Genomic DNA, 20,038 nt, shown 5'->3' with positions numbered 1-20,038 from the left:
TTTGAGGAGTGTGCTGCTGTTTTAAAGTTGTCTCGTGATGTATACAGCACGGTGGTGATGAATGTTATGGATGGGTGTAGGTTTGTTGCTGTGTCATGAGTATTGGTATGTATGTGAGAGGAAAACACTTGTTTTTTGGTGAAGTGGTAAAGGATCTAGGTTGCAGTCAAAGGGTTCTCTGCTTTGCGAAGAGTGGGGCTAGAAAAAGGTGTCACTGTACTCAACCTCGGTTTCTGAGAATATGTACAGACATAATGCACTTACATATGCAGCTGATGCTGTCCTTAGCGAGCTCTGGAGGGAGCTCTCTCAGGCAGCTCTCCAGAGAGGAGGTGGTAGGCAGAAATCTCATGTATTTTTAGATATCAGTTTAGCAGCACTTGGGTCAAAACAGCTAAAATCAGTTAGCTTAAATACAGAGTTACTGCATAATATCACAGATGAGTTCCAGTTGTTCAAGTGCCTTAAATATGTGTTTTCTGCTTCACTATTTGAACTTCTTTTCAATTTAACCCTAAATTTGCAGCTGGATTTGGAAGTACCTGCAATGTGTCTAAAGCTTTCGGTCTTGAAGATACTTGTACCTATGGGCCACTTCTGCCTTAATTTGGTGGGTTGTAGGTGTTTTTTTATTATTTTATTTTATTTTTATTTATGTTTTTTTTATTCCTAGTCACAAGGTGAGAGTCCCTGATTAGTCTTTATGAAACCAGGCCCAAGTCTGGTCCATTGTAAAAGTAAAGTAAAATGTTATTTAACAGCTGAGAAGGATTCATCTTCTGTTTTGTAAATGGAGAGAGGAACAGATTATATATAGGTATCATACGTTTGTATTATTTACTTTGTGTCTGTATTTCTTCATGAATGATTTCTGAGCCTATTTAAACTAAGCTGTAGAATTGGATTTGTGAATGCTTCTAGGGATATGAGAAATGTCGGGGGAGGGAGGGTTCAGCAGTGTGACGTGTGAAATACCAGAGAGGCAGTCTGGAGGGTTTCTCTCCAGCCAAATAGTAAACTCAGAGGGAGAGAGAATGTAGGCAAACCTGAGCAAACACTGAGCTCTGCAGCTGGCAAATAATAAAGCACAGAGGATGAATGAACTATACCGTGAAGAGGTTGAGGATTTCTATACATCTGACCTCAAGAAACCTCCAGTGGAGAAAGTGAATGTTTGGCCATGCACCGGTGGGAGCAGCAGCATCTCTGGAGTTTCCTTTTCTTGCCCACGTGTCTTTGTTTGCCTCTCCTTTTTATGCCAAATAGGCAATCTTCTGGGGCATCCTCAGTGCCTGGATTATGGGCCGCCTTTCCAGCCCCCTTTTCACTTGGAGTTTTGCACTGCCTATGAAAACTTTGGCTGCTGTGACCAGGAGAGAGACAATAGCATTGCAGCAAAATACTGGGAGATCATGGATTATATTGACTCCCAGGGGCAAAAGCTCTGTGGAGCATATATTAAAGATATCCTGTGTCAGGTAAGGCAGAAAATCAGTGCCTGCATCCTACACTTCGGGCTGACCATGGGGGTGGCTTGTGGCTCTGATTGTCTTTATAGCTGTGTCACTGAAAAGAGATGTGTGGGGTGGAGGGGGATAGTGAGCTGTCATGTCAAAGTGATGATACTGATCCCCCATGTGCGTTTTGTGAAATGCTTTGTGTAAGGCACCTCAATCTGGTACCTGGCAATATACAGTGACATTTGATAGCAATAATGATTTATGGAACATTGCCCAGCTCGTTGTGATGGGAATCTGCCGCCCTGTTTTAACAAAGGGAAGAGTTGCAGATCAATATTTATTTTCTATTGTGCTTGCCCCTGCTAGGTGCTGGATGGCCAGTTCTACAGGATGAAATGACACGAGAATTATCAGGCAGAGTACTTGGATTCCTAGGTACCATGAAGGATCTGTTAAGACTGGGTTTCTGCCTAGGATGCTCTAAGCATTGTGGTTATTAAAATGAAACAACATTTAACAGCTAGTGGATTCATCAGCTGTATTGTACAGAGGCTCCAGTTGCCGTGTTTCCTTCAGTGCTGCCTTCACACTGCCCACCTGGCTCACAGGAGCAGGTTTTGTGCAGTGACAAAAGACCAAGGGCACAGTTCTTCCTGGCCTCTCTCCTTAAAAAAGCAGAACTAGCCTACTTTGACAACTGTGTTAGTCATTCAGAGCAGCACTTAAAGCATGCCAGAACACAAAGCAGCCAAAAGACACACTCTTAACAAGAATACAGAAAACTCTTCTAAAAATTTCCTTAGCCCTAAAATTTTCTTTGTTTGTCAAATGTGTTGGATGCTGATGGGATCCTGACATCTCCTTGGAGAAAAATAATTTTTGGCATCAGGGCTGGAAAAGAGTAGGCTCAGGGTTCTCTTTGTCATTTTACAGTTGGTAAACCAGAAAAAGGTGCCTTATAGTTCCTAGCAGAGCCACCAATATTCATGTTAAGAAGCTTTTTTGCATGTTGCAGGTAGATTAGAAATAGAATAAAAATGTGACAATTGCCTCTTCAGACTTGCTCACTCAGCAAACATAGTTTAATTTCACATCTGTTGGAATTGTATTCTATAGCATATAAAATCATTTTCTAAGTAATTAATTAAGACTTTCATATCTTTCTGGAGTAAGATTGCTGTAAAGTATTTGATGGTAAGGAGCTTGTAATTGTGTTGTTATGTCATATTCTTGTTCAAGTTAGTGACAGCCATGGAAATAAGGTTGGGTTCTTAAGAAAAGTGTTTTTTGGCTGTTGAATTAGTGGAGAAGCAAAAAAAAATCTACCACATAGTCTCATTTTAGTGATGTCACTTTGCTGAATCTAATTGTTACTGGTGATTTTACTTGGAGGGAGTGGAAAATGGTGATGGATCTCCATTGTATCTTGTTCCACAGTATCCTAATAATTAGTGGTCATTACCTGTGACATGTCAACACATGCTTAGTACCACATCAAATACCAGAAGACATGCATATACATTATTGGCATGTGATTCTGCCAAGTGCTTATTACCGTGGTGTATGCCAGGAGTTCAGGTAGACCAGTCTCAATAACAAGCACTTTCTTGATGTTGTTAATATGGAACCTGGGACATGAAGAATTAAACACAAGCATGGACAGATGAAAAAAACATTATTAGTTCTTGTCTTCTGGACAAAACACATATCAAGAAAAATATAGGTGCTTGTTGATTAAAACCAGAATTCATACTGTTTGCTCTAATGTTGTGAAGATAACGCTATTTTGCATCTTTTAGGGAATGGAAGTAGTAGGGATGCCTTCTAACACAGCCACAGCAGCCCATTCAGTCATGAGTTTCTTCAGTGCCCAAATCAGTGGGCAATAAACAACAGTCCAACTTTTTTTTTTTCCTGTCCCCTGGTGTGGTAATGAGTGGTATGCTGTGAGTTGAACAGAGGAAACTGTTTTTTGTGACTGCAGCAGCCTCACTGGTCCTGCAGAGCCCAAGAAGGAGCTGCAGAACGCCCCTTGGTCCTGTAGCTGTGTGCTTCTCTACAGATAGAAGATAATTAGTTTGGGGATGTGTTCAGGATCATGGGTTTCCTGCTGTCACTCTAAATCAGCTGTTTCTATTAAAAACTGACTTGAAGATGGATCTGGATTGTCTATAAGGCAATCTGGCTCTGCTGGTAGAGCTACTTCAGTTTACACCTGACAAGATCTGGGGCTATATTTGCCAGTTACACTTGTTATAAATGTTTACAGGTTTAGAACCTAGCCCTCAGCTGAGCTTCTCCACTAATTCAATCCTAGGATTTAGCCTGGAAACTGAACATGAAGCTCTGAAAACCGCCTGTAGCGCTCCCAAGGAGATGCTGTAAAAGTTGCATGGCTGCTGAAACTCCCTGGACGCACACCTTGCTAAACGTACTAGAACCGCTGCATGGCCACTGGCTGAGAGAATGTTCCTCTACTCAGAAAGCAGCCTTGTTCAAGCTGATTGAAAGCCATGATATAAGCATGTGATAGGAGCCTGGTGCAGGCAAAGCAACACATTTTTTAAGCCAGTTTTAATCTGAGGCTTGACCTGGGATTGCTTGAATGCGTAGTTTTAGTCTATTGTATCCTGGTTTGGACCAGCAGGAGACTGTACTGCACGTACAGGTCACTGCTTTAGAGGCTCTGTCTCCTCGGCTGGGGAGAGCCTGGTGTGGCGATAGGCAGCCCCAGCTTTGTAATGTAGCATTATGTGGTTCTACAACGCACTTATTTGCAACAACTAGGAAGAAATCGGATACTCTTGCAGCAAAACTATAAAGTGGCACAGAAGCATCAACTTGATTTTTAGCATTTTCTGCTTCTTCTGCTCTATTAAGCAGTTGGATTAATTGTACCATTTCATGCACACTAGAGTGAAATGAATGCAGACAACCAACAATTACTGCAAGGCCACTTAATCCTGGGAGTTTACGTCCACCCTGAGGAATGCCTCTACCTCGTGCGTTTTGCCAGAATGTATTGCAGATGTTCTTTGCCAGAGAAATGATGTGTGGGAAGCTGAATGGCTGGAAAAACTTAGCAACTGCTCAGGGGCTACGCTGTGAGATCATGAACTGCAGGAGACCCTCATACCGCAGCCTGTCAGCAGAGGGGAGATGACTGAGCTCAGAAGTGCTAAGAAAATGCCCCATCTCAGAGGAAGCTGTTTCACTGTTGGTAGTAGCTTTCATCCTGTGCTGGGAGTTTGATTCTGTTCTAACTACTGCTGAAGTAAATTAATAATGTTTTCAGATAACTTAATAAAATAATCACTGCAGAACAAAACGGAAAACAGCTTTAAACTGCAAGTGAACTGTGGAGACTCAGGTGGAATGAAGAACATTTCTGCGGAATTTAGCTCCTTCTGTTTTAACTTCTGCGGTTTAGTGCTAATTAATATAAATAGGTGGGATTTTAATAGACATATTTTACAGAAGTTCTGGCCTAGGGTTTTTGCAAGATGAGGAATTTGAATTTAAGCACAAATTCAAACACAGTGCATGATTTTCAGTATTTAACTTGTATTTGAAAATATTACCCAAAGTGACTGTTTCCAAAGATCATGTAGAGTTAACAATACCTACATTAATTGCTTAAGATAAGATTTAATTATTCCAAATAATATTAAATCTCAACTATAGTTGACTTTAGTAATACTTTACATATGAGAACAGAACCATTGTTGTACAGCATCAGGACAAAGATTCAGTAAGCTCAAGATACTGTCTGAGAGCAGCCAAAAGCTGTTGGAGGAGAGTATAAGAGGAGAGCAAATACAAGTACTTCCCCAGAATATGTTCCCAGCCTCTGATCATGTTCAGCTTAGGAACTTCTCAGGCTGAATGCAATTTCTGAGCATTTAGGGATTGTCAGTGGCTTCTCTTTCATGCAGTCACACAGACTCCCCTTGAACAGATATACATCTTCAGCATTTATAGTTATTTTAGACAGTTTCACCTCCATTTTTAATCTAGCTTCTAGGTTTCTCTGATGCTCCCTCACTTTTCTACTGGGAGAAACAGTGAATAACTGATCCGCATCCATCCTCCAATGTCACTTGTGATATTTATGGACTTCTGTCAGGCTCCTACCCCAGTTTGATCATCTCTCTTCAAGATAGCTCAGTCCCACCTTACTTAACTGTTCTGTACCTTTGTGGCCTTTCACTTGTAGTTCTGTCATGTTGCTTTTGAGAAGGAAACCAGATCTGCATGGTGTTGAAGGTACAGGTCAGCAGGTACCGGTTTTGTTCATTCTTTCTTTTCTAACATTTGATTAGAGCTAAGTATGTGCTTAAGTAGTTTAAAGAAGTAAGACCTTAAATATATCTGGATAAGGCAGTGATGCCAACTGACTTGAAGGATTCGATCAGATTCAGGAAGGGGAAAGTCCAGGGAAGAGCAATTGAGGTGACAGACACATAGAGAACACCATCTGAGGAAGAAGATTGAGGGAAGTGGAATTGCTGGTTTGGAAAAGATTGAAATATGCAGTGCAAAAAGTTGCTACAGGGAGGGCATGAAAAAAAAAGTCTCTCTGTTAAGAATAGGATACAAAGTACCTGGCTTAAAATCTAGCAGCAGAAACTAAAGGAGACTTCTAAAGCTAAGGGTACTTATCCACAAGAACAGATTGCCTGTTGCTTTCTTAAACCTCTGGTAATGGAAATTCCACAGCATCCCTAGACAAAATTCTTTGGGGAATGATTTAGGTACAGCTGGTTGTGCTTTGGTAAAGGAAAATATTACCAGCTCTGATTCACTTTAGCCATATTCTCTGACTTTCTACTACTCCACTTCAAAGATGTTTTATTGCATTCTTTGCCTAACTAATTATTTTTCATTTTATTAATCGATTTGCTTCCATCAAGGTATCCCTGCTTCTCCTGGATATGTGTACGTTGCCACATATTTAGTTTTTTTTTTTTTTTTTTTATTTTTTTTTTTTTTTACTTCCTAGGAATGTTCTCCATATGCTGCACATCTGTATGATGCAGAAAACCCTCAGACGCCTCTTCGAAACCTCCCAGGACTTTGCTTTGACTACTGCTCGGAATTTCACTTCAACTGCCGCTCCGCTATCAGCCTGCTGACTAGTGATAAACACATCCAGGAATGCTGTGAGACAAACAGGACACGCTTCTGTAACCTCCTTAACCTACACGATAAGGACTATTGCTTCCCCAATGTGCTGAAGAACACAGCCCTCAACCGTAACTTGGGCTCGGTGGCGGAGGGCCGCAAAGGCTGTCTCCAGCTCTGCCTGAAAGAAGTTGCCAATGGCCTGAGGAACCCGGTTCTGATGGTCCATGCGAATGACCATACTCATCGCATGTTTGTAGCTGAACAAGTGGGTGTGATCTGGGTCTATTTACCTGATGGCAGTCGGCTGGAGGAGCCCTTTTTGGATATCAAAACTATAGTGTTGGCTACACCATGGATAGGGGATGAGAGGGGCTTTCTTGGGATGGCTTTCCACCCCAAGTACAAGTACAATGGGAAGTTTTATATCTATTACTCTTACATGGATAAGAAGCAAGCGGAAAAGATCAGAATCAGCGAGTTAAAGGTTTCAGCATCTGATGTCAACAAAGCTGATCCACACTCAGAAAGGTAAAAGTTCACATTGAATGCTGCTGTATACTGTGATGAGAAATGATTTTCCTGTCCTTGTCCTCCTTCCTTGCAGAACCTGCACATTCCCAATCACTACGCTTTAGGCGTGTGACCAGACCTGTTATGAAGCTACTAGTGGCAAGGTAGCTCAAGGTCACATGGCAAACTAGATGGAAACAAAACTGAAACTAGAACCAAGAATCTGGACTCAAGGTTTTCTTCCAACTCCATCTTGTACTGTTGCGTTTTAAAAACCATTATGTTACAACTTTAAGCATTATTTGGAATTAACATCTGCCCTGATGTTGCTTTATACTGTAGGAAAGCAAACTGAAAAAACTTGCTGGTTTAGAACTCACTACAGGGGATGTTTCATTTATGGTATTATATGTTCATCTAATTGATTTGAAATGTGCCTCTCCCTTCCATTCTCCCTATCTCCTCCCTCTGAGAGAGAGAGAGAGAAAAAAAAAGCTAATTATCGGTCATGAAGAAAAATTTGTTAATAGTACAAACTTATTTTGAGTTTCACAATCGCCATAGACCTCAAAGATGCTTCTAAAGCTCTCAGATTCGCCCATTACTTTTCATTTCAGAAAACAGAACTCACTTGTCACAAGCAAAGTTTCAAGGCCAACTGTTCCATCTAGGCAAAAGCTTTGTAGACTTTAACCTTGTTTTTAGATGAGTTTCGGTATTCTTACGCCCAGAATGATGAATGAGTTCTGTATCAGAAAAGGTGTTGATAAAGCAGGTTGAAGCCCTAGTTCACGGGCTGCCAAATGGCAGAGAGGCCCCGGTGCTGTATGGTTTGTGGGAAGCATGTTTCCTCGAGGGACTCCATACTGAAAGGACACCTGCTAGAAAGCATGCAGCCAGCCTTGTGCTGCAGGCTCTTTCTGACAGAAATAGGATGCAACTCAGCCCTTGCGCTGTATTTGACAAAGCTGAAAAGTCTGTACAGCTGGGAAACTTTGTTTTCTTTTGTAAAACGTGTGATGCGGTGCTTCTGCAAGCTAACCAAGCATTCAGTAGCTGCATGTGGAGCTATTTCTCTTTTCTTTTTAGGAACCTCCTGGAGCTTGAAGAACCAGCTGCTAACCATAATGGTGGACAGCTACTCTTTGGTGTGGATGGTTATATGTACCTATTCACAGGGGATGGAGGGAAAGCTGGTGACCCTTTCGGAAAATTTGGAAATGCTCAGAACAAGTAAGTAGCACCTTGAGCTGGTGCACCCAGAGGTAAGGTTTGGAGGTAAGAGAAGATGGAAGAGCAAACTAAAAGAGCTTCCCGAAAGTGCTTTTACATCTACAAGTCAGTCTGATGTAGTATTTCAGAAATTAGTTAAATACTACATTTTGAAAGCTGAGAGGACCCAATTCTTTGAGAGGAGGAAGAGTCTTTTGTGACTTAAATGGATTACAAGACATGCCAGCTATTGGTTTATTTCTGCAGAACAGAGAATTTCCCTTCTGGAAAGGGCGAGTATGGAGAGAATTGTTTATACTTCCTCTTGGTTCTCGTGCTGGGGTTTATAAAACTGTCTTTATCTGCTATTCTCTTTAGGAGCACCTTGCTGGGAAAAGTCTTGAGGATTGATGTGGATGGAAAAAGCCCAGATGGAAAGCCTTATCGCATCCCTCCTGACAATCCTTTCGTGTCTGATGCCAAGGCCCGCCCTGAGGTTTATGCTTATGGGGTCAGGAACATGTGGCGCTGTGCGATTGACAGAGGGGACCCAGTGACAAGGAAGGGAAGAGGGAGGCTCTTCTGTGGGGATGTGGGGCAGAACAGGTTTGAAGAAATAGACATCATCATGAAAGGAGGGAACTATGGCTGGAGAGCGAAGGAGGGATTTGAATGCTACGACAGAAAGCTTTGCCGTAATTCTTCTTTGGGTAAGGAGGAATTTTCTTGCAGGAGGCTTCTTAAAGAACACTTATTGTACTGTATATACTTAATTATAGTGCCATTTTTTTCCAGTGAAGCTAAATAATCTAGTGTTGTATGTTGAAATGGAGTTTGTTTACTTGTTAAGAGCAGAAATCCCTTCTCTTCAGTCTTAGAGTTTTGGGGTGTGATGGTGTCCTGTGTCTTCAGGGAATTTCCTGTCATGCACTGTACTGATTGAGGAGGCTAGGCTCAAAGCCTGCGCCTCTTTGCAGACAGTTTTCCCAGAAGATAATAGATTGGGTTTAAATACAACAAGTAATACTTTGTTTTCTTCAGACGCTCTGAGCCATATCTACAGCTAAGGCAAGGGGATGAGGCTGGGGTTGAGATCCTGAAACAAATCCTATGGAGGGGGCAATGCACCCCAGCAAGTAGGACGCTGCAGCAGAACACCTGAAAGCTATGCTCTGCCTCTGACTACGTGTGACCGGACAAGCTGCCTCTTCCTGCCTTTGTGTTGCGCTCTCTAAAAAATAATGGATGCCACCAGTTTTTGTGAAGATCTTGGAAAAGGACTGTAAAGGAACTGGGTATTTTAATGTTCCTTAAGCCACTGGAAGTAAACACTTGGTCTCAAGCTCATGTAGATGATTCTGAAATATTTGTATGAACAGCCAACTGTAACTGTGGAGCGAGTGATCAATGTTTCTCCTCTTCAGTGCTGGTATCAACATGGTTATGTTGTTCTAAAATAATTATAATAGTGATCTGAGCCTCAGCTGATAATGCACCTACTTTAGATTTTGCTGTTAAATCACATTTTGAATTAATTACATTTATCCTCAGCATTAAAGATAAGCTGTTTCTTCCAAAGGAAGAAAGAGGACTAAAATTCTGTGGGATTTGAAATTTTGCTCCAAGTACAGGATGAATTCAATTTTAATGTTGTCAGAGGCAAAGCCTTTACTTTTTATAAGTCTCATGACACATCTTTTTTTGTAGGTAGTACATTTATGCGTGTTCTGTGCTGAGAATGACAGCAGACCCATAAAGGTGTGGCGTTGACTTGCGATTGTTTGATCGCATCCTCTTTTGTAGAAATGCTGATATCTGCAAAGACAATCTGTTCAAATGACTAGTGTCATGACATATGTATAATATTTCCTGCAGGCTGATACTGTTCTATATAGCTTACTGGATACAGAGAATCTTGGTCCTATACATTATGGAAGTTCACTGATCAAGCTTTGATGAGCTACATAGAAAACTACTTAAAGGCCTGGATCAAGTCCGTTTTGGAGTAAATATTTGAAACCCCACTGAAATTTAACTATGCTGCTTATTCAGCTATACCAGTATTTCTAGTCATTTTTGTGCCCATCAGTGTTACTGATAAAATTTTTTTAAATGCTCCTTAAATGTATTTTTTTCTGCTTTTCATGCATATACATTTAACAGATGACGTTCTTCCAATATTTGCATATGGCCGCAATGTGGGGAAATCAGTCACTGGAGGTTATGTATACAGAGGATGTGAATCACCCAACCTGAATGGCCTCTATATTTTTGGTGATTTCATGAATGGGTAAGACAGAATTATTTTCTCTCCAGCTCCCATTTTGTACAGATATTTTCCTTGCCTGAGCAGAATAAGCATGTCAGAGCATCCTGAAACCTTTGAGCTGGAGTAAATGAAAAATCCAGATGTCTGGGCATTAGATTAAGGGCTCTGTTTGGCCATTATAATGACATTCTGATTGGGGTCTGAGCTTCCTCCAAGTTAGGGTCCTTAAGATGGTGGGTTTTTTGGTTTGTTTTTGTTTGTTCAGGCCTGTTTAGCCTTAAAAAAAAAAGCTAGTGAACGTTCAGAGTCCTAATTTGCATTTTATTTCAGTAACATGTAATTTTGGCAGGTTCCAGATTTGATAATGGAAACATAAAACACAAGGTTTTATTTTTTCATCTAGTCGACTTATGGCTTTACAGGAAGATGAGAAGACAAATAGATGGAAGAAGCAAGATATCTGCATTGGTAAAACAAAAGCTTGTGCTTTCCCTGGAATGATCAGTTCTTATAGCAAATTTATCATCTCATTTGCTGAGGATGAAGCAGGTAAGGTAGCTCAGTAGCCATATCTTTACTGGAAATTGTACCCCATTAGTTTTGTGTTCTAGGGCAAATTGTGTTGCAAGTGAAATTATGTTGCACTTCATACATGCTACTGAAGAGCGGGCACTGCGCTACAGGTTCGTAGCTATCTTGGCGTGGCAGGTATGGTGTGGTTCAGAGATGTCTGCTGCCCTGTGAGGCTCTTGCAGGCGTGCTTGATGGAGGTCTCAGGAGATAAATCCTCATGTGAGCAGAGTTTGAACACTGCGGGTACACAGAGGAGTTTGAACTCGTGTTTGTTTCCAGCTTAACTCTCCCTGTGGTGCTATTTATGCCGCTCCATTAAGGAAAAGGCTATATCAATACTGTTTTTTTTTTTCTAGCACTGTAACAGCTCATTCTTACTTGAGTTCTTACAGTTTGTCTGAATCTCTCCTCCTTTCTTAGTATAAATTTGTCAGACTTCACAACAACAGCACTTCACTTTGTGGGTTAGAAACCAAAGCTTCATTTGAGGATGAAGAAAGCCACTGATTTCAAAATTTAGTGCAAATATCTCAATGCATGGGATTACTGTGGTCATGATGACTAAACTTTCACCAAATGCATAGATTGTTCATTTTTATATGAGTCTCCTGACAAAGACCTATGCAATGCAAAGTATTTGCAAACTTCTTGAGAGAATCCAGATGTGGTTTAATAAGTTCTGATATTTCACAATTCAGCAGAAAACTACTTTTTTTTTTTTGATGAAAAGGCCATATCTGATCTTGCTTGCATATTCTGTCAGAGATGCAGGCAGATCTAGGAAATGTGGCTTTGTTGTGAAATACATACATACATACAATTTTTTTCAACATGTGGATGCTAAATGTCTCTTCTACTGTCTTTCTTTTTAAAACTAGTGTGGTACTGTAGTATAATTTGAAAAGCAAACAATAATTTTGCCTTTTTTTTTCCCCCGAACTACAATAATTTGCCTGGATACTGTACTAGTGGCTGCTGAAGGGAAGACATGAGGAGTAGTTGTCCTCAGGCACCATTAGTAATAAGAGGCTTCTGTTTTACCTGGATGGCCAATATAGCTCCTGCTGGTTTTTTTTTATTATTATTATTTTGCTATGGTTATGAGATGGCTAAATATTTGTTGTGTGGTTTTTCCCTCTATTTGTAGCTTCTGGCTGCTTCTTTGGTACAAACAAGTTTTTTAAAAATACATATTTATGTAGAAGAAAGTAACCTTTTAGAACGTCATTGACATGAAGTAATGAAAGCTCTGCTCGTGCGTTGTGCTTGATATAGGGCTGCTAGTTCTGCATAGTACACTGCTGAAATAGATCTTTCTGCGTCCCCAGCAGTCTGCCTACACTGATTAGGGTGAGACCAAAACCCTCTCTTCGCAAGTAAGACATTGACTGAGGGGCTGACGGAAGGGATGTTCTTTTCTGACTATGTGAATTGGTGGAAAAGCCAGGGAACAGAGCGGGGTGGAGAACAAGGATTCAGCTTGGGCATTTGCATCTGAGGATTTTCTTCCTTTTTTCACCTCTCCTGATCATCTTTTCACCTTTTAGGTGAGCTGTATTTTATGTCTACTTCTTATCCCAGTGCCTATGCACCACATGGATCTCTCTACAAGTTTGTTGATCCTGCAAGGTTAGTAATTGAAAGGCAGTTTTTCTGTGCCAAATTCTTCTATAATCACCATGTGTTGTATAGCTATCACCCTAGATAAAGAGTACTAAGTACTACCAATATACAATCTTAGCAACTGACGCATCCAGGCTTTGGTCTCTGTTAGCTGCTGCACATCTGCTTCAACTTTATTAGTTTCAGTGAAGTTATTCCACACTCATGTCTGTGCACCCAGAGATAGATCAGGTTCAGACATCTTAAAGGTCTGGAATATTAAGGATCAAAATAACGTCTGCTTGTTTGCATGTCTAAAGTATACCACAGTGGCATTTTAAAAAATGACAATCCATATCCTTCAGGGTTGTGAGGTATGTAACGTTTTTTCTGCACTTGAATGAAGGACCTTGAAAAATTAAACAAAACTAGTTTTGCCACACCAGAGAGACTTCTCTCTTCTGTTTTACTTCGTATTGACTGGCATATGTCCCTTTCCATCATAAAATGCAGGTCTGGGGTGTGAACTGTATCCTTGCAAACGGACTGGTAACATGTGAAATAGTAAAACACAGTAAAAGGCTGATGGTATAGGATAGCATGAAGAGAAATAATTACGGTCTTCAAAGCTTTTGCCCCATCTTGTAAGTTCAAACCTAGCCTAAACTGCATAAGGCTGAAATTGTTTCTATTTCACTAGCAACTTAATGGAACAAATTGATGGTCTTACCAAGCATCCTAGCATGGCTTGATTTTCCTGCTCAGATGTGCCTGGGAGGTTGTCCTCCAGCCTTTGCAAGCAGGCGCGGACTGGAGTGGGCCGTGCGGAGACGGCGACTTTCTGCTCGTGGATGTGTGTGCAGCCTGTTGGTGGGAGAAAGCTGGTGCTGCTGATTCTCACGCCACCCAGCATCGCTGTACAAAGGACTCGGATACCCTGGCGGGCCACCGTGGCAGTCTCCCTTGCTGCTAAAGCGATCTAAATGAAAAGCATATGTAGAAAGCTTTACTGAGGCCAGCCTCTGAGGCTCCCCCAAGCTCTCGCCGTTACACGGGGAGGCTAATGGAGTTTGACAAGACTGGCTACGAATCTTCCTCAGGCTGGGTGAAAGGCTACCCTCTGCTGATCGCTGAGGTAATTGAGAAGTACCGGGAGGCAGGTTCTTCCATGACTTACTGCCATTTCTGACTTGACAGGACGACTGTGGGGATGACTGTCCCTGACTGCATGCAAGGAGAGCTGGCTCACTGGAGTCGTCACATGCCCTTAAGAACAGCCGCTTGCAAGGCAGATGAATAACTTTGAATCTTTGATTAATTTTCCATGTGAAAACCCTTCCCTCCTCCCCATGGAAACTGAGGGAGAGTATTAGCTCCACCGTAGAGACTCTGATGAAGATCTTACATCAACAAGTATTAAAGCTGGTGGTGGAGGAGAGAAAGCTGTGGGAACACTTCTTGCAGGTTAGGCAAATCAGTGAGACTTAAGTCATCTAGTGAAAACTTCAAAAATGCCTGTATTTGTGGAGATCTGGAAAGACAGAAGATCACTGTGATGGACTTTGATTTTAAAAAAGAGAAAAAAAAAAGATAAAAAATGCAGTCCACAGATTATCTGCAAGCCCTCTAACAAAAAGTGAAAACTAGTGGTTCATGCAATGTTCAAATAATAAGTGGAACATGAAAACAGAATTTTCCAAGCAAATCTTCCCCCCCACCCTTTTAAGCAGTTATTGCTGCTAAAGTCTATTTTTACAATAAGCATGCTTATGTGGTTTTTACCTTCTCAAGCTTTTAGCTTGCTAAAAATCATTAAATGAATTTCAAAATGCCCTGTAAAGTAAATGAAGTACTAATGTGCCTATTCTGTTGTTGATACCTCAGACACTAACATCATGAAGGAATCAAGTAATGTTTTCTTGAGAAGGTAAATCAAAAATTAAGTAGTTCACCCAAAGTCTATACTGAGACAGTAGGAATAGTTCTTTGAGTCTTTTACTGTAGATGATTTTGCTGTGACTACTTGAGGAGACTTTTGTCTTTAACAGCTTACTGTCTGTTAGGAAGCCTTTGAACTGTGTAAACTGTAGTTGACCAAAACTTAAGATTTTCATCTTAACAAAAAATAAAAACCAAAAATTGTGAGCTAGTCTAAACACTGAGATTTAAGCATCCTGTGTTTTATAAATAAAAGCTCTGCAGCCCCTATGTGACTGCTTAATGCTCCATCAAAACTATCAGGATGATAAATCTCGCCTTGCTCTCTGTAAAGGGGAGGGGGGATGCAGCTTTTTGTTTTACAAGCAGCCTGAAGAAGCCTTTCCAGAAGGCTGCCTGCCTGAGGACGGCTGGAAGGGCCGTGCAGTAGTGCACAGTGTTACCATGACTCCTGGGGGCAGCAAGCCCCCGCTGCCAGCAGTAATGTGCTTTTGTTGCTCTGAAGGGCCTTCTGGAAACAAGCCAGTTCCTCCTTGTGCTTTTGGAGCTTTCATATTCATCATTTCTAGAGCAGGATCAGGCACTTAATCTCTTGGCTCTCTGGAATTTATTCTTGTATTTTCTGGCTGCCCTTGCTGCCTTCGCCCTGCTGCTGCTCTGTTCGGCTTTGCCCTGGTTTGTTTGGTTAAGCACTTAGCAAGGTTGCACTTGCCCAGGGTGTACAAAGCGCTGTTAGTTCCTGTGGAAGCTGAGCTTGCTTGGCCTTGGAGCAAAACAAGTCCTGACATCTCGAGTTCCTTGGTTGTACTCTGGCCTCCTCCTCATATTATGAGTAGAGACTTTCCATTTTTTTCTGTGCAATTTAATGCTGTTTATAGGATTCCTCTGTTTCCCTCCCGCTGTGAGCTATGGCTTGGCTGACTGGTTCCTCTGCAACACCTCGCCGATGGGTGTAGTCCAGCCCATGCACTCCCTGCTTTCTGCCTGCACTTCGGCGTGCACCTTGGCAAGGGTAGTAAGCCATACAACCAGTGGTGGGACCAGCCACTGCCCCCTCCCTGAGGGCAAGCCTGTAATTTCGCTGTGGACCTCACAGGAAAACAGAAAGCAGCAGAGCCAAGTGTCCCCACTTTAAGTTTCTCTCTCCAGCAGTGCTCTGATTTGACCTTTGCCTGGATTGGTACCAAATTCCCTCAGTCAAGAGGAAAGGGAAGAAGTGTTAGGTGGTGCTTAAAAAAAAAAGAAAAAGAAAAAGATCCTGTTCTACAATCGTGCCTAAATTAATAGCCTGTCTTTTTTTTTTTTTTTTTTTTTTTTTTTTTTTCAATTGAAATGGTGTGGAGGAAACACTTGGCCATTTCCCATGTCTGAAGGAGAGTGCTGGTTAGCTAGTTACAAGAAAATACAACGCCTCAGGTCACGCTTTGCTCTGTGCCATTAAGCATGGCAAACTGGAAGAGCCTGTTCTTACACGTGTCTTAGAGCAGTTCCTGGGGGGGGGGGGGGGGAACAGAAAACAGTGTCTCCCACCCCCCCTGCCTGTCACTTAACAGGGGAAAAGTGCGTCTGGTGCTTTTGTACCGAGGAAGATGCCAGGGAATATAGCAGGAGAGGAACTCCAATACGGCTTCTCTGCAGCCATCGCTTCCTCCCGGTTCCCCTCCCTTCTCGATGCAGCAGTACCTTATAACCAGCGCAGCACCCTTGGCAGGTTGCATTAACTTTCATGAAGCTGCATGGGAATATTCTGCTGAATGGGCAGAAATCCTTAGGCGGTACTGCGAGCATGCAGAAAGCGCTCCATCACTGACCGGCCGTGCGCGCGTGAACGTGAGACGCCGCCCCTTCAAGGTGGGATGCAAGAGCCCGTATTGGTGGGGACAACCCAAAGTGATTTGGAAGTCTGAAGTATGGCGTTAGATCAGCGAGCTTCTGGAAATAGCGACCCGCTGCACCACCAGCAGCAGGGACGTGTAATTGAACACGCCTAATTAGCGTTCTTGACTTAGTGGTGGGCCACAAAGAGTGTTGAACAGGACATGCAGGCAGGTCAACATCCCATGGCTAACCACACTAGCTGTCAGTGATGAAGAAAGAATCCAGACTGCATGATGGCATGAAGTTGGCCAAAATGGTGGTAAAAGAGAAGCTTCAGGATTCCAGCTGCTATTAGTAATCAGACTGAGATTTCATGGATTATACCTCTGCATTAGGCTCAAATATTCCACCAAAATTGTACTCTAGCTGCCTATGTGCTTTTATGCCTGTTCCAGCATAGACAAACAGCATGGGAGGACTGATATGTGCCTCTGGAACAAATAAAATTCTAATGATTTCTCAGGTATCTGCATATGTCTTTGTGTGTTTTTTTTTTTTTTTTTCAAGGAGAGCTCCGCCAGGGAAGTGTAAATACAAGCCTGTCCCAGTGAAAACAAAGAGTAAACGTATTCCATTTGCTCCTCGTTCAAGTAAGTTGTTAAGTTTTATTGTTACTGAGAAGCAAAACTGTCAACAGTCTTAAAGGCATGTGGTTGAAAGGGTTAGTGATCTTTAAAGCACTGAGCAGAAGCAATCTTGAGGTTAGATAATCTTGCTTAATCAATGCTTCTGTTGTCTAGTAGATACAGTGGTTTCTTAATCCCCATCATCCTAAATCTTGTCAAGCAGCAGGGTGAGTGGGCATCAGAAGGGAATGGATGGCTTTGATTTAGGTGTTGGATTTCGACTGGGAAATTCTGAGTGCCTGTCCCAGCTCCTTGACAGCCTCCTTGAGTCAAATAATGTAGTCCTGCCCAGGTCAGAGCCCCCTCTCCATAAACTGAGGGGAGTTAATATCCCTTTCTCCTGGCCTTTTCCTGTCCTAGGACCTAAGCAACTAGAGCAGGAATTGCCTCTTATTATTGAGTAGAAGCAATGTTTAGTGAGGTGAAGTTATGTTTTCTGGGATTTACAGATATTAGTGTAATATGAATAATTCATAATGTTAAGTCAGCCAAAGAGAAATATGCATACTTTAATCGTATTATTTCTGGACTTATTTTCCCAAATATATATTAATCATTTCTCTTCTAAAACTAAGCAAATTTTACTTCTAAGAAGTTCAAGGCTATGATAGAAAGAAAGAAGTCCAAGTCCCATGATAGAAAGAAAGAGGTAGGCAGGTTTATGCTGTCCGTATTTCTTTTCTTAGAACGTGAGATGTTTTTCTTAGCTGTAGCTCTAATAAGGCTATATATCAGCCCTGTTTCTGAATCGGCCTTTTGCCTCAGAGCAGGGATGCTGAAACAATTAATTGCTTTCCTCAGAGACCATTCTTGAGCTGCTTAATGAAGCTTCAACAACCCAGCCTCCTGCAAAATCCTCTTCCTCCACTGGAGTCACCCAAGCAGTTTCCTCTAAGAAAGCTAAGAAGACCTCAACCACCAAAAAAAAAGCATCAGCAGTGAAGCCAGCTTCAGCTGGTAGAAAGACACAAAAGAACAAAGCTGAGGCTAAAAATCACAAGCCAAAGCAGAAGGTGAAGGTTAGAAAGGTTTCCAAAACTACTCCAGCACCGTCGTTGGCGAAAAAGAACTCCCGCCTAACCAGAACCGAAAAGCTTCCTCGCAGAAAGAAGCAGTAAATAAGGAGAAACTGGTGGAGAGCAGAGAACAGATTAAGGAACAGTTTTTGAAGCTGAATGAGGTCTCCCCCAAAAGCAAGTCATTTAGAAGATAGTGACTAATTTGATAGGTAGAAAGAAAATTTTCAATGGAGACCAAATTACGAAGAAAAAAAATCAATCAATTTGTTTTGGCCAATGAAGTTTCTTGGGGCAAATTCAGTATTGATCCTGGCGCTTCTCATTAATGTCAGTCTGTGCGTTCTATTAAATTTAAACAGCACCAGTGTCTTAATAGTGACTTTCTTTGCAAATAGTGTTGTGAAGTTCTTTTCTGACATAAGTAGTTACGAAAGTCTCTGATAAATGCTCACTGGTGAGATTTAGCTTTGTTTGTCTATGGCTAACATGCGCGCCTGCAGCTTTCAGAGCAGTATAGCAGGCTTGCTAGTAGGTGTGCATCTTTACTACAAGAGCATGAAATAAAAGTGTTGATGATCTCACCTTTCTTTCGGTGTTATTTTGTAGTCCTGAACACTGAATTTCTGCTGAAGCCAATTTTAAGAGTAGTTGCCTTTCAGATCATGATGACATCAGCAGTGATTTTTGTTAAATGGTAGTTTCTTCAAGTTACGGATCACCTGCAGATCCCACAGGATGCAATATGGGCTAGAAATGTCCAGCAAATAACACCCTCTTTCAGCGCGGAGGGGACGGAGGAAAAGAAACGAACCCACAAACCGCCCCCAAAAGGCCAGCTACGACTGGGCCGTTGGATTGAACTATCCAAAAAGACGTTTTGTGTTGGATTCTGTCCTCCTATGTTCCATGACCTTATAAAGTTCCTGCGTATCTTACACCTCTTGTATTATACAAGCTGCAGGAGATGCATTTTTTTTTCTTCATATTCCCCAAGGAGCAGAACTGTCCTGACTTCACTGTATAGCTGGTTCAGGCAGCTGAAATAGCTCCAGCGTGCAAAACTGTTCCACCCCGACTGCTAGTGCTCTGTGTGCAAGGGGTAGGGGCCACGGCCATACCCCGAACGGCCTCGTTTACCCTTTGGCACTGTGTGGGGAAAAGCGCCGTTCTCTGGGGCTGCAGGCAGTGACCGGAGGGGCAAAGACATCGCTCCAAAGGCAGAGGGAGGAATGTTTGCCCTGGACCATCTGCAGACTTTGTCTCCTCAGGACTTTTGAAGGATCTCTTACTCAACACTTGAATCTACTGATTTCTAATGCAACAGATTTGAAGCTCTGGATTCAGAAGCTTAGCGCATCTCTGAACACAACTTTCAGAAATCAGTATGTCCAGGGGCCGTTACTGCGCAGTTCTCCGCTGCTGTGTCCCTTCCTTTCAGCACAGGGTACAGTCAGCGTTGGAGCTGGAGCCCGAGCTCGTGAGACCGCCAGGGCTCAACCCACCTGGCCGTAGCTGTGTTCCTTGGTACACAGAGCACACTGTGAGATTAATTAGCATGGGGATCTGCAGGGGGAATTAAGCAAGTGAGGATGACTGCCACTAAAAGGGTTATATTATTTTTGGTGTAAGCGGGGGAATCCTAAACCTCCAATGTTCTTTTCCAGAGAAGTATATTTATTTGACTTGCAGAGCCGCAGTCTAGCTTAGCCTGTGTCAGCAACTCGTACCCTTAGGCTAAGATGGAGCCAAAACAAACTACATCAGTTTGCAAGTTCAACTTAAAATGGAACTGCTTCAAAGTTACATTTTCTCCTACTGCCACCT

The 20,038-nt window shown here is 42.1% G+C and overlaps 1 protein-coding gene across 1 annotated transcript; it reads left to right on the top strand.

Annotated features, from left to right (window-relative positions):
* The first annotated feature begins 1,018 nt into the window (after positions 1-1,018).
* Positions 1,019-18,313, top strand: HHIPL2 (HHIP like 2). The gene is made up of 9 exons (XM_062573517.1): positions 1,019-1,478; positions 6,463-7,115; positions 8,187-8,330; positions 8,688-9,019; positions 10,473-10,599; positions 10,982-11,127; positions 12,699-12,780; positions 17,077-17,159; positions 17,997-18,313. The coding sequence occupies exons 1-9, from the start codon at positions 1,095-1,097 to the stop codon at positions 18,311-18,313; spliced, it is 2,268 nt and encodes a 755-aa protein (XP_062429501.1). The 5' UTR covers positions 1,019-1,094.
* The last annotated feature ends 1,725 nt before the right edge of the window (positions 18,314-20,038 follow it).

This window comes from Rhea pennata, chromosome 3 (genome assembly GCF_028389875.1).
Source record: "Rhea pennata isolate bPtePen1 chromosome 3, bPtePen1.pri, whole genome shotgun sequence".
Taxonomy (NCBI): domain Eukaryota; kingdom Metazoa; phylum Chordata; class Aves; order Rheiformes; family Rheidae; genus Rhea; species Rhea pennata.
The sequence above is the reverse complement of the archived record's forward strand: the minus strand, read 5'-3'. Positions and strand labels throughout refer to the sequence as shown.